The sequence below is a fragment of the Triticum dicoccoides genome, chromosome 4A, assembly GCF_002162155.2.
Source record: "Triticum dicoccoides isolate Atlit2015 ecotype Zavitan chromosome 4A, WEW_v2.0, whole genome shotgun sequence".
Classification (NCBI taxonomy): domain Eukaryota; kingdom Viridiplantae; phylum Streptophyta; class Magnoliopsida; order Poales; family Poaceae; genus Triticum; species Triticum dicoccoides.
This window is the reverse complement of record NC_041386.1, coordinates 524,888,670-524,900,293: the sequence shown is the minus strand read 5'-3', so window position 1 is coordinate 524,900,293 and position 11,624 is coordinate 524,888,670. Positions and strand designations below refer to the sequence as shown.

The 11,624-nt window shown below is 43.6% G+C and overlaps 1 protein-coding gene across 3 annotated transcripts; it reads right to left on the bottom strand.

Moving 5' to 3' along the window:
• Window positions 1-3,471: 3,471 nt before the first annotated feature.
• On the bottom strand, window positions 3,472-10,770 carry LOC119286527 (DExH-box ATP-dependent RNA helicase DExH10-like). Of its 3 annotated transcripts, none has more exons than XM_037565907.1 (17): window positions 10,569-10,770; window positions 8,820-9,836; window positions 8,244-8,558; window positions 7,937-8,041; window positions 7,762-7,830; window positions 6,742-6,909; window positions 6,594-6,665; window positions 6,403-6,519; window positions 6,044-6,265; window positions 5,756-5,914; window positions 5,327-5,416; window positions 5,141-5,236; window positions 4,916-5,069; window positions 4,688-4,836; window positions 4,493-4,588; window positions 4,182-4,274; window positions 3,472-3,742 (listed from the first exon to the last, which is right to left on the bottom strand). In XM_037565907.1, exons 2-17 carry the CDS (start codon window positions 9,816-9,818, stop codon window positions 3,632-3,634), a joined length of 3,015 nt encoding a protein of 1,004 aa, XP_037421804.1. In that variant the 5' UTR covers window positions 9,819-9,836; window positions 10,569-10,770; the 3' UTR covers window positions 3,472-3,631. The 3 variants fall into 3 exon arrangements, with proteins under 3 accessions (XP_037421804.1, XP_037421805.1, XP_037421803.1); XM_037565908.1 differs by having other exon boundaries at window positions 8,820-9,832; XM_037565906.1 differs by having other exon boundaries at window positions 8,820-9,903; window positions 10,569-10,699.
• Window positions 10,771-11,624: the final 854 nt, after the last annotated feature.

The following is an 11,624-nucleotide window of genomic DNA, read 5'->3' as shown; positions in this document are numbered from 1 at the left end:
TCCCCTATACTTGTGGGTTATCAGTCTCCCCCTCCCCTTCAGAGCCTTCTCCGGGTCCACCTCCTCTTCCCCCTCCATGCGGGGCTCGCCAGAAGACACCTCCACTGGTTTCGGTGCCGCAGGGGCTCCCAGGAGCGCCGGCGGCACCAGCCCACGCGCATCAAAGGACGGCCTGGAGGCGACGAATTCCTCCCGATCCCTGCGCTGGAACAGGGGGACAAAGGCGCTTGGTGGGTACTCCTGGTTGTCCCCAACTATGAGGCGCAAGACAACATCCAATTCATCGTCAGGCAGGGCCCCTGGCCTCAGGCGGGTCATGTTCCCCTCTTCTTCAAGCTCCCACAGGGGCGTGCACGCGCCTGGAGTGGAGCTACTCGCAGGGTCAAGAACTCCCTTAGAAGCACAACCCCCGTCACCTTTGCCGCCCTCGCGTTCCCCGGCTTCAGGTCGGTCACCATCTGCCCCAACACCAACGAGGCCCGCTCATCAGCAAGCTCCGCCCTGGGCCATCCCCCGTGGGAAGAGGGCGCCGCCGTGGGCAACACCAGACGCGGGTCGGCGCACTTGGCGTCCATCATGACCCATTTGGATCGAATGTTGTCGGCCCTTTTCCCGGTACTCGAGATCGAGTTGGCCTTGCTGGATGCAACGAAATTAGCGCATCCGGAGATGTTACCCTCACTGACACGGAGGAAGAAGAAATGGCGCAGGAGCGCCACGGACGGCATCACGCCCAGGTACGCCTCATAGTAGTAGGCGAAGATGGAAAGGAGAAGGACAAAGTTGGGATGGAGATGCAACGTCTGCAGCCCGTAGTGGTCGAGGACTTCGTAAAACAAATCGAAGAAGGGAGGAACCAACCGGACGGCGACGCTGCTCGAGAAGGAGAAGAAGGTGATTTCCTCAGGCTCCGACGCGTCGGAGGCAAGCCGGAGCTCGGTCTTCCCCCACTCATTGCTCTCGCCCGCCGTCAGCAGGCGCACGGAAGCGAGGCTCTTCTCCGTGACGGTGGGCACCTCAAGGACCGGCTCGTACCAAGCCGACGCTGAGGAAGCCTTGGCCTTGTGCGACGCCATGGATCGCAGCTGCGGAATGAAATTGGAGCGGATCTGGAGATAGCGGTGGCGGAAAGCAAGGAAGGGGATCTGGAGGAAGGCGAGGGAGAAGCAATGAAGGCAAGCGCTGCCTGCGCCAACCTTTTGTCAGGGCGAGCAGTTGCCGAGGCAGCATGGGGAAACGGAGACGCCCACGTCCAATCAACCGCCACATGTCAACCGAGGCCGTGGGCTTTTGGGGCCCGTGGCGCTTCGTGCTTGGCCCTTGGCTTCGTCGCGAAGCCAAGCCCGAGCACACCTTGGGCCCGGGGGCTACTGTCGGCGTCCTGGGAATGGGGGTCCCCAAACTTGCCTGCCTGTGACCCGCGGCGTGGCGGAGCCAGCAGGCCGTATGGCCCATCTTCATCAATAAGGCACCCAAGACCCTCGCGAGGGGCCAAGGCTCGCGATGCGGACGACACGAGACCTCCTCTCGACTGGCCTAGTCAGGCAGGCTCATGAGGAGCGGAGATATCAAGGCGAGGCGAACCTCACGAGGCTCTCGTGACGTGAGCCATGACGATCGATACCAGGCGGGCGTCAGGCGGGCGCCAGCGCGCGCAGCGTCCTTGTTTCCTCTTTGGTGCAAAGGAGGCAAGCGCAGCCGCGGAGTACCGAGGCCTCAGGCAAAGGTTGCCATTTCGGTGCAACAAGACCAAAACCAGAAGGATGGCAAGACGGAGGTCATCGTGGAGCCCAAGACGGCGTCACCACCAGAGCCTTTCGCATGCGGAGACCATCTTTTGTCAGGATGGCTTGTACTAGCTGTCCCCCTTCAAATTTGCCCGCCATTGTTGGCTCCCTTCCCGCTCAACATTTGGGAAGAGAAACAGGGCCTCTATAAGTAGGACTAGCCACCACCATAGATGGGGGAGAGAGGAGAAGGGGGATCAGAAATCAAACAGAAGGAGGGGTGAGGAGACGACATTTTAGATCCCTCTCTCACCCACACAAGTTAGCCACGCACAAGAACACCTCAACCTCAGGAGGTTGTTCTTCCCATTGTATTGTTCGTCATCAGCCCAAGAGGCAATCCACCACCACCACACTGGAGTAGGGTGTTACACCACAACGGTGGCCCGAACCAATATAAATCTTGTGTCTTTCTGTGTTGCGAGTTCGTCCGCGAGATCTTAGCAAGGTAGGGCGTAGATCGGTAGAAGAAAAAGACTTCGCGCGCACCCCAGTGTTCGAACCTTAAAAATTTGCCGGAACCCCACATCCAACAGGGTGAGCGTGTGTGCATTCACAGGATGAGTGTATGCGCGTATGTATGAACGCTTGCATCTGTACTATGTTCAGAAGAAAAAAAAACATACGCTTCGTTTGACAGTTAACCAATCAAACATTGACCTCTAGAAAAAACGCAAAAAATTGAAAAAAAACCCGCAGAAAATCGACAAAAGTTCGTGAATTCAATAATATTCATAGATTGTAAAAACAGTTTACAAACTCCAAAAAAATCTCAAAGTGGAAAAAAGGTCATCGAAATCTGGGAAAAAAAGTTCACAAATTTGAAGGAAGTTCATCGATTTAAAAAAAGGTTCACAAAATTATTATTTTTTAAAGATCAGAAAAAAGTACATGAAGTTGAAAAAAAATCATCTATTTTGAAAAAACATTCATTGATTTTGTAAAGAAGTTCATCCATTTTTTAAAAAGTTCATTGATTCCCCAAAAAAGTTCACAAGTTTGAAAATAAGGTCATCAATTTTGTAAAAAAATCATGGGAATTAAAAAATATTCATTGGTTTCAAAAAAGAGTTCATCGATTTAAAAAAAGTTAATCGGTTTTGAAAAAAGTTAATCAAATTGAAAAAGAGTCCGTCAAATTTAGAAAACGTTCAACAATTTTTTTTAAAAGTTAATAGAATTTGAAAAAGGTTTGTTGGTTTGAAAAGAACGTTCAATGATTTTTTTAAAAATCACCAAATTTTGAAAAAAGTTCATGGTTTTGAAAAAAAAATTGAGAAAAGTTCATTGAATTGAAAAAAAAGTTGAACGAATTTGAAAAAGTTCGTCAAATTCGAAAAATAGTTCAGTGGTTGGAAGAAATAGGTCGTCGAATTTTAAAAAGTTTGTGCATCTTTGAAAAAGAAAGAAAAACTGAAAATACAAACAAGAAAGAGAAAAGAAAAAGGAAAGAACAGAATGGGGAAATGGGAGTAACTGAACACAAGTCGTGTGTTGCCCCAGGCCGTTATTGCAACTCCCCGTGAAGGAGCTGCTTCAGGCGCCAGTTTGTAAAAACACTTGTAACCGGTGAAGGAGCTGCTTCAGGCGCCAGTTTGTAAAAACACCTGTAACCCGCGCCTGAAGCGCCAGACGCTAAATAGGATTTCCCTAACAATTTTGCTGCAAAATTGAATGCACGATGTTGCCTGGATAAGAATTTCCAAAATAAATTACCTAGGGGTTACCAGGGTACAAGGCTACAACCTACACTCCCACAGATAAGGGCTGTCAAAAACAAAAAACAAAACAGCTACGTTTGGTTTGTTAACATATACTGTATGTTACAACTGCTGGAGCACTCATCACAGATACAATGAGTTAGCAAACATGATGCCACGGCGTAAGCTCTCACTCGCCGATCCAAACTTGTTCTCAAGGTTGACCTCCCCAACAGCTTCAGCAGCGGCTTTTAGCTGGCAAATAAATTAAGTCAGTTGGTTCGACAAAGGAAAACAAAGCAAGCTTATTTTCCTGACTATTTCCAGAACTTTGTAATATAAAAGTAGTGTTGGGCATGCAGAAAAGGGCAAAGAAGAAAATCGATGCCAATCACAACTTCTATATATGGAGATAAACATAAATAGATAACATTTCTTACATATCTTAGCTACAGTCCAACTTGTTCATCATATTCTGTCATGTCACAGTTGAGAGTAAATGTTGACAGTTTATGGACATTTCACTAGAAGGACATGTCACACTTGTATTCACATGCACATTGATCTAATGGATCAATCAAAGGCAGATTTTTTTATTCGCATGCACTTTAAGTCAAATGGGATAATCAAAGACAGACACTCTCATTATCCAAGTGGTTTTAGTACTAGTGCCCGGAACCAACAGGTGGTTTACCTGATTCAGAAATTCATCCAGCCTCCTAACTAGCCGTATGATGCTTCCTTCAAAAATGTCAGTCATTTCTGTCACCTCTCCGAATGTGGCGCCCTGTGAGGAAAATGTTTCAGGACTCTACACATAATATAACTACAAAAACTGCAGCAGCAGTACAGATGCAGAGTATGATTGCATCAGATGTCGAGATTATGCATGATAAGAATCAATGTCACAATTGGAAATAAGATATCTTAATGCCTGGAGAATTTCCAAAAAGAAAAAATGGAACACAAGATCTATAGTTTAATGAACTGCATAGTCTGACCAACCTTTGACCAGCAGTATATGACGTCCATCAGGTAGGGTTTACAAGTTGATTCAACATATTCCTCAACATTGATGTCCAATTTGCATTCCCGTTGTACCTAAAACAAGAGTGAGAAATCAGAGTTCCCAATCAAGCACAGGGACTAGGGAGATGGGTGGCGATATAGTGATGATACAAGTATACAACAAGTATGCACCTCAGCTATTTTTCTTGCAGCCTCCTGGAGCTGCATCATTGGTTTAGAAAGCTCATTTCTCAGGCGTATTTGCTCACTTGACTTCTCACACGGAACAAAGCAGCTAACAACGGAAGCAACTTGATGATGATCAAGATCATTAAATGTACCTAGTCACATAAACATATTAATGCAATACTGAATATAAAGTAAGCAAAAACTGAACCCAGAGTCATATTAAACAGGTACCATTAAACATAAGCTCAGTGATAAGCAGCTCATCCCCAGTGTCTATCAAACAGGCAGCACGCCCCTTTAACTGGAGAACACCATCCGCATCAATATGACCCAGCATCTTCAGAACACGAGACCGGTTTTTCAGTTCATCCCTAAATTTTTGTAGCTGAATGGAGGAGAATGTGAGAACACATTTAGCTGTTTAACAAGGATCAACCATGCAAACATTCAACCAACCTGTGAATCCCGCATCTTTGACTTTAGTTGCTGAATTTCATGATTCAGTTCAGCTTTTCTTTGGTACCATGACAGTTGCTGCTCACTTTGATCAGACTGACACAAAAATAGCAAAAAAAAAAATAAGTGCATCAAGTAAAAACAGGACTGGGCATTTCTTAATTGAAAGGTGACGATAAGGCATACCTTATGAAGTGGGTGAGAACATAGTTTCTGCTCAAGATCCTCAAGTTTATGAACCAGGTCAACTAATTCAGGTTCTTCAATACCCATGTCCTGTTAATTATACCAGAATGTCAAAAAATGACACCATAATTCAAAATTATCGCTTTAGGATGACAGGTGATATATTTTTAGGAAAGAATGATCGGAGAAACTTCTTTTTTTGCGGGCTATAGCATTTGTTTTCCCCGTCTGTATAACATGCATGGACGATGTACTGAGGAAAAACAGATATGATATATCTCATCTGGAGAGCTGTGCTAATGTGCATCTAAATCCTGACAAGATAAATTTGACTTCCTTTTTTTGGAACTTTCAGCCTCTAAACAAAAATGGTACTTCTAGTGCAAAATTAACAACGAGCTGAAAAGATTATGTAAGAAGAATTTTCACCGTAATTGGATGTAGCTTTGGAAGCCCTTGGGGGTAACGCTTTCCTAGTTCTTGAACTGCAAAAAGTATGTTTTGTCTTGCTTCAGGTGGTCGCAGATCAGATGGAATGCTGATTCTAATGCTGCTTAGACCACATACTAAAGGTAATGGTACAGGCACCTGCAAAAATCTCAACATTGGTCAAAAGTAAATTTTGGGCCATCGCTAAATGAGAATAATAAAATGATAGTCTAGCGAACTGAAGATAAACGACCACAATAAAATCCTTTGTCACGATCTTCAACTCACCACATGCATTTCTCCCTTCTCCCCAGGGCGAGGTGGGCATGGCTTCGAATGCAATCCGCTCTCACTCGAACTAGAAGAACAATGAAGCAAGGTATCCACTATATAGTTATTATTGCGGGATGCACTTAATGCAGGGGGGAGACTACTAGATGTTGAAGGTTTCTTTACAACATTTACAACCACACCCCATCCCCAGTCTGTTGAACCATCCCTCACCTTAACCTGCCATGATGCAAATTACTCAGTGAAATGAAATCTGTGTAAATTTTACAGAATCCACATCATAAGCGGCGATAACTGATGAAAATGTACATCTCATCCTCAAGCAAGAACAGAACCTAGGAGAAATAGTTACGTACCAGCCTTCCAGGAACCAAATATAACAAAGCTCTCTCTGGTCTAATCATCTCAGACATGATTTTCTTCTCAAGTTCAGATATATCAAGCCCCAATTTGTGATATTCAGCAAGATCATTCTGTACAAGTAGAGGTGATACATTGTTAGTCAAACAGAAGCGCAATAATGTATATTACAACCGAAATAGCATACCTCTCCCGAAGAGCCCAGCAAGCTAGCTTCATTTTCCAACCTTGTAATCTTCTGAACCACTTCAGGTAATGCCTGAAAAGCAAGGGAAGCTAATCTTTGGCATTCAAAAGGATATGTCATGAGAGGTATCTTTAAGGTTGATACAGACCTTTTCATACTGAAACTGGTGGAATGAATTCCGGATCACATGTTCAGCAGTAAATTGGCCCTCCGCGCGACTCAGCAAATTCAGAATGGTGTAGTAGCTCAGTCGGAAAGTACTGATGAGAGGTGCTGGTTTACCTAACACCATGTCCTTGATGACACTCATTTCCATCTGAAAAGTTAAATTATGTTAATACCAAAGGCCAAATGTCAAACTAAAGGAAGCACGTGAAAACAAAACAAAAGCTTTAGTGTATATATGTTGCATAAGAATCACAGCATACAAAATAGATCTTGAAAAGCAATTCAAGCATGAATATGTAACAAAACAAGTGTCTTGCAGGACAGCTTCAATAGCACAAAATGAATGTTAACACAACTACTAAGAATTCAGAGCAAATTAATTTTGCATAACAAGTATTGCAAGCTAAGTAAAGCTTGATATGAGAAGTAAATTCAAGCATGAACATAGAACAGTCTGTTGGGAGGACGACTTCAACAGAACAAAAAAATTCAACACAACTACTCAGGTGAGAACTAAGAACAGAGCATGTATCTTTCAAATGCAAAGTTCAATAGTCTAAAAAAATAAGCTCATAATGACTTCCGATTACATGCCACTGCATACCATAAATAACTAATAAAAACAGTTAAGTTTAAAAATCAAACTGGTAAACATCTACCAAAATCAGAACCATGACTACAAGTGAAATAGCAATGATTTGCGTTAGACAAAAATAAGGCAGTAATAAGTTATCACATTTCATTATCATAATCAACGCAGAAAGACAACTGCAAAATCTGGATGGAGGGTGCATTTGATCAAATTATTGTACTAGAAAGATATACTAATTCCGTGCATGATCATCACCACCATCATCATCAACAACAACAACAAAGCCTTTTGTCCCAAACAAGTTGGGGTAGGCTAGAGGTGAAACCCATAAGATCTCGCAGCCAACTCATGGTTCCATGCATGATCATCATGCTATATTAGTTGGAACAGAAGATTACACAGCCTTACCTTTTCATCTATCATTATAACACAAATGCCACGTTCATCCTTCCCACGCCGACCGGCTCTTCCACTCATCTAGAAAGAAAATACAAAATTATTGTGAGAAGGGCTCGTATATTCTATTCGACCTACTAACTCTACATATATATGCCTGACTTCACTTCATGTACATAAGATTTACCTGTATATATTCTCCAGAACCAATAAAACGGTTACTATCACCATCCCATTTTTTGACAGATGTAAAGACAACTGTTTTTGCAGGCATGTTCAGTCCCATGGCAAACTGAAGAATAACAATCATGAGTTAATCAAATGCTGCTACTAAAGAGTGAAAATAATTCAGAAAGTATAAAACAATAGTAATCTGATTTTCTCTAGTTCAAAAACCAAAATAGAAGTTCCTTTGAGGAGTACAATTCCAGATTATGCAGTCAATGGATAAAATAAGTTTAGCTCAAGTGGGATAATCAGGTTAAAGCGCACACCGTCTCAGTAGCAAAGAGAGCTTTCACAAGACCTTCTTGGAAGAGCAATTCCACCAGCTCCTTAATTATTGGAAGCAGTCCAGAATGGTGTACTGCAATACCTCGTTTAAGAAGAGGCAACATCAACTCTATAGCAGGTAAACCTCTATCTTCCTCGCTTAAACAGAAAATAGCACTACGGAAAACCTGTTCAATGCTATCCTTTTCTTCTTCAGTGTTGAAATCAAGTTTTGACATCGACATCGCATGGTGCTCACATTCCCTTCTACTAAAGCTGAAAATAATGACTGGTTGAAACTTGCGCTCCATAATCATCTGCAAATTAGCAATCATCGAAATTAAGCAGGGATATTGACTGGAAGAAACTAAACCAAACTATAAAACATCAACAGCTAAACAGTGAATATCATCAAGTGAAACACGAACTGTTCCCTAGTTTTAAAAGCCAGCAGGTGGTAAACTACAAAAATATGCATGCTTGTACAAGAAAGCATAAACCATCTATTATTTGTAAATTCAGAATGCACAATAAGGCCAGAATTTATCTTGCACTGAAGTATGTCAGTGGCTGCCTACCTTGACAATTCTGTATATGTCAGAAGTTCCAGAAGCATTCCCGCCTTTTGCAATTCGACCACTGGCTTTAGGCCCACCATTCTTCTTCCCATCTAGTTGACTAGGTTGCTTCGCAAATGTGTCTTGCAGCTTCAGAAAATTATCCTCCCTGAACTGACCATTTTCATCTACTACGAGGTAGAGACCAGACCCACCTATTGGGAACACGTAGTGCTGTAACGGTGTCGGCCTGAAGTCTGTGTACACCACATGACAAGGCTGCTTGTGCAGATTGCATATCCACTCAGCAAACTCAGTTGCATTCGACATGGTGGCAGAAAGAAAGACCATCTTGATGGCAGGTGGAAGGAAAACTATACTCTCTTCCCACACAACGCCTCTCTCCCGGTCCTTCATGTAGTGGATCTCATCAAATATAACCCAACCAACTTCCTTGATCACCTCAGAACCCCTATAGAGCATTGCCCTCAGGATTTCCGTCGTCATGACCAGGCAAGTAGCATTTGGCTGAAGCGTGACATCACCAGTCATCAAACCAACATCAGAAAACTCCTGACTAAGCTCACGGTACTTCTGATTGCTCAGAGCCTTCAGTGGAGAGGTATATATAACCCTCTGCTTGTCTCTAAACGACATTGCAATGGCGTACTCAGCAATGGCTGTCTTCCCCGCAGAGGTGTGAGCTGAGACCAAGACAGATTCGTTCCTCTCCAAGCAGGCGACCGAGACAGTCTGGAAGGGGTCGAGCTGAAACGGGTATGTCTTGGCCATGTTCCCATTAAACACAGGGTTTGAAAGGGTCCCATGTACGGCCTCGTCCTTAGACAAATCGTAGCCATTGGGGGCAGCAACCTCATGGATGCACGACCGGGCGAGGTTCTGACGCTTGGCAGCCGAGCCAGGCAGCGACTGCTGTCCATTCATAACAGCGGCAGCGGAACTGTCCTCGGAATCCAGCTCGGGTGCTTTGCGCTTGCTGGTATTTTCCACCTCTTCCATTTTTTCGATAGGATCTACCTATCACATTAGAAACATGAGCCAATTGCAGCGATAGAATATCATAGACCTTACTTGCATTGCATGCCTAAAAATAAAAGAAGACATTACTTGCAGACACGAATGGGCAGGAGCAGCAGAGCTTGACTGGAATTACAGCTTAACATATCAAGGAAGTTGTGGATTTGGCAAAAGATGGCCAACTTGCAACATTCCAACACCACAGTACCAGTTAAAACGAGGCTAAAACCCTAAGCCACCGCAGTACCAAAATCAGACTATCTTTCGGTAATTGATGCCGGAAACGGAGCATCCCAAAAGCTTCGTAATACACTTCCCGCAATCACTTGCAGCAATTCCCACCACACAAAATCAATATACTCCAATTTAAAGAACTACCAGAGAAAAATGCTACAAAAGCGAAACGAATCGATCCGAGCAAGCTACATAACGTGGGGAATGGGGTTCAATTAAACCTTGGAACCTCAGGAACCTTAGAATCAGCATCGTCCCAAAACCCTAGTGGAAAAACTGCAGAAAGGGGCCCCATAAGTCTTTTCCCCTTTCCTCGTGCTCGTGTTCTCGTGCGTGGAAACAGCTCGGCCTGGGAATGGTTTGGGCGGGAAACGGGTCCTACGCTCTTGGCACCTCCGCTGCCGTCGCAACGAGCACCGAATCGAGGCCCGGAACACGCATCGGAAGAACGTGCCCGCGAGGAGCTGGAGCAATAGACAGATCTCGGCGAGGGCTTACCTCTCTCACACTCTCTTGACGGCGAGGAAGGAGCAGCGCGGCGGGGAGGCGGCGCCAGATGAGCGGAGCTGGAGGAGGCAGGCAACCCCTCTCGCTCGCCTTCTGATGACGGGGAACGTGGTCGGGCAGCGCTCCGGCTGGTGGCAGGCAACCCCTCTCGCTCGCCCTTCGCTCGTCCGAATCCGTCGCAGAATCGCCGAGGGGCACCGAGAATGGGTTCGGACCGAAAGTACCAGCCCAAACCAAGCAGATCCAGTGCAGTTTTTGGCCACACCATCGCGGGGGCTATGAGGGTGTTTGTTTTCAGGAATTTATTGGTCTAGGATTTAAATAAGTTCCATCTAAATTAAACATGAGGGACTTATAGGGACTTAAAGTGAGTATTTGAGACTTATGAAATAAGACTTTCAAGAAGGAACTTATAGAGACTTATAGTTATAATATGGTTTTATAGAGACTTATAAGTCTCAGGAACCGAACATGTAGGAACTTTTTATGGACTTGGGACTTATAAATTGAGACTAAAAAAATCCTAAGACTTATAAACCAAACAGGGCCTATATCTCGCTTGTTGCGAGATTCCCGCCTAGTCTCTCGCTCTCCCTGGAGCGGTTTTGAGAAGGTTCTAAGGACCGTTTTTACAACCTCTCATGTAAAAAAAAATCTTCCTCTCTTTTATATGTGTTTTTATCGGTTTTCATTGTTTATTTTTCTCCTTTCCTTTTTCTTATATAAATGCATGTTGTACATTTTTTTATACATCATGTAACATTTTTTTGACACACGTTGAACATTTTCTAAGTACATGATGGACATTACTTCAAATAGATGTTTATTTTTCCTAATAAATGTTAAATATTTTTAAATACACACTGAACACTTTTTGAGTGGTATGGAATATATTTTATATTATACAAACATTCTTTTTGAAAGTTATGAATATACTTTTGGAACATGTGAACATTTTTAAATGTTATGTATATTTTTTGGATGGTATAAACATTTTTTAACTTACGTGAAAATCTTTTATATTGTATAAACATTTTTAATTTCCAT

Coding starts and splice junctions, on each gene's coding strand:
- LOC119286527 (XM_037565907.1), bottom strand. CDS start 9,818: ATGGAAGAGGTGGAAAATACCAGCAAGCGCAAAGCACCCGAGCTGGAT. Junction 8,559..8,819: donor ACATATACAGAATTGTCAAG/GTAGGCAGCCAC, acceptor GCTAATTTGCAG/ATGATTATGGAGCGCAAGTT. Junction 5,237..5,326: donor GTTCTCACCCACTTCATAAG/GTATGCCTTATC, acceptor TTTTTGTGTCAG/TCTGATCAAAGTGAGCAGCA.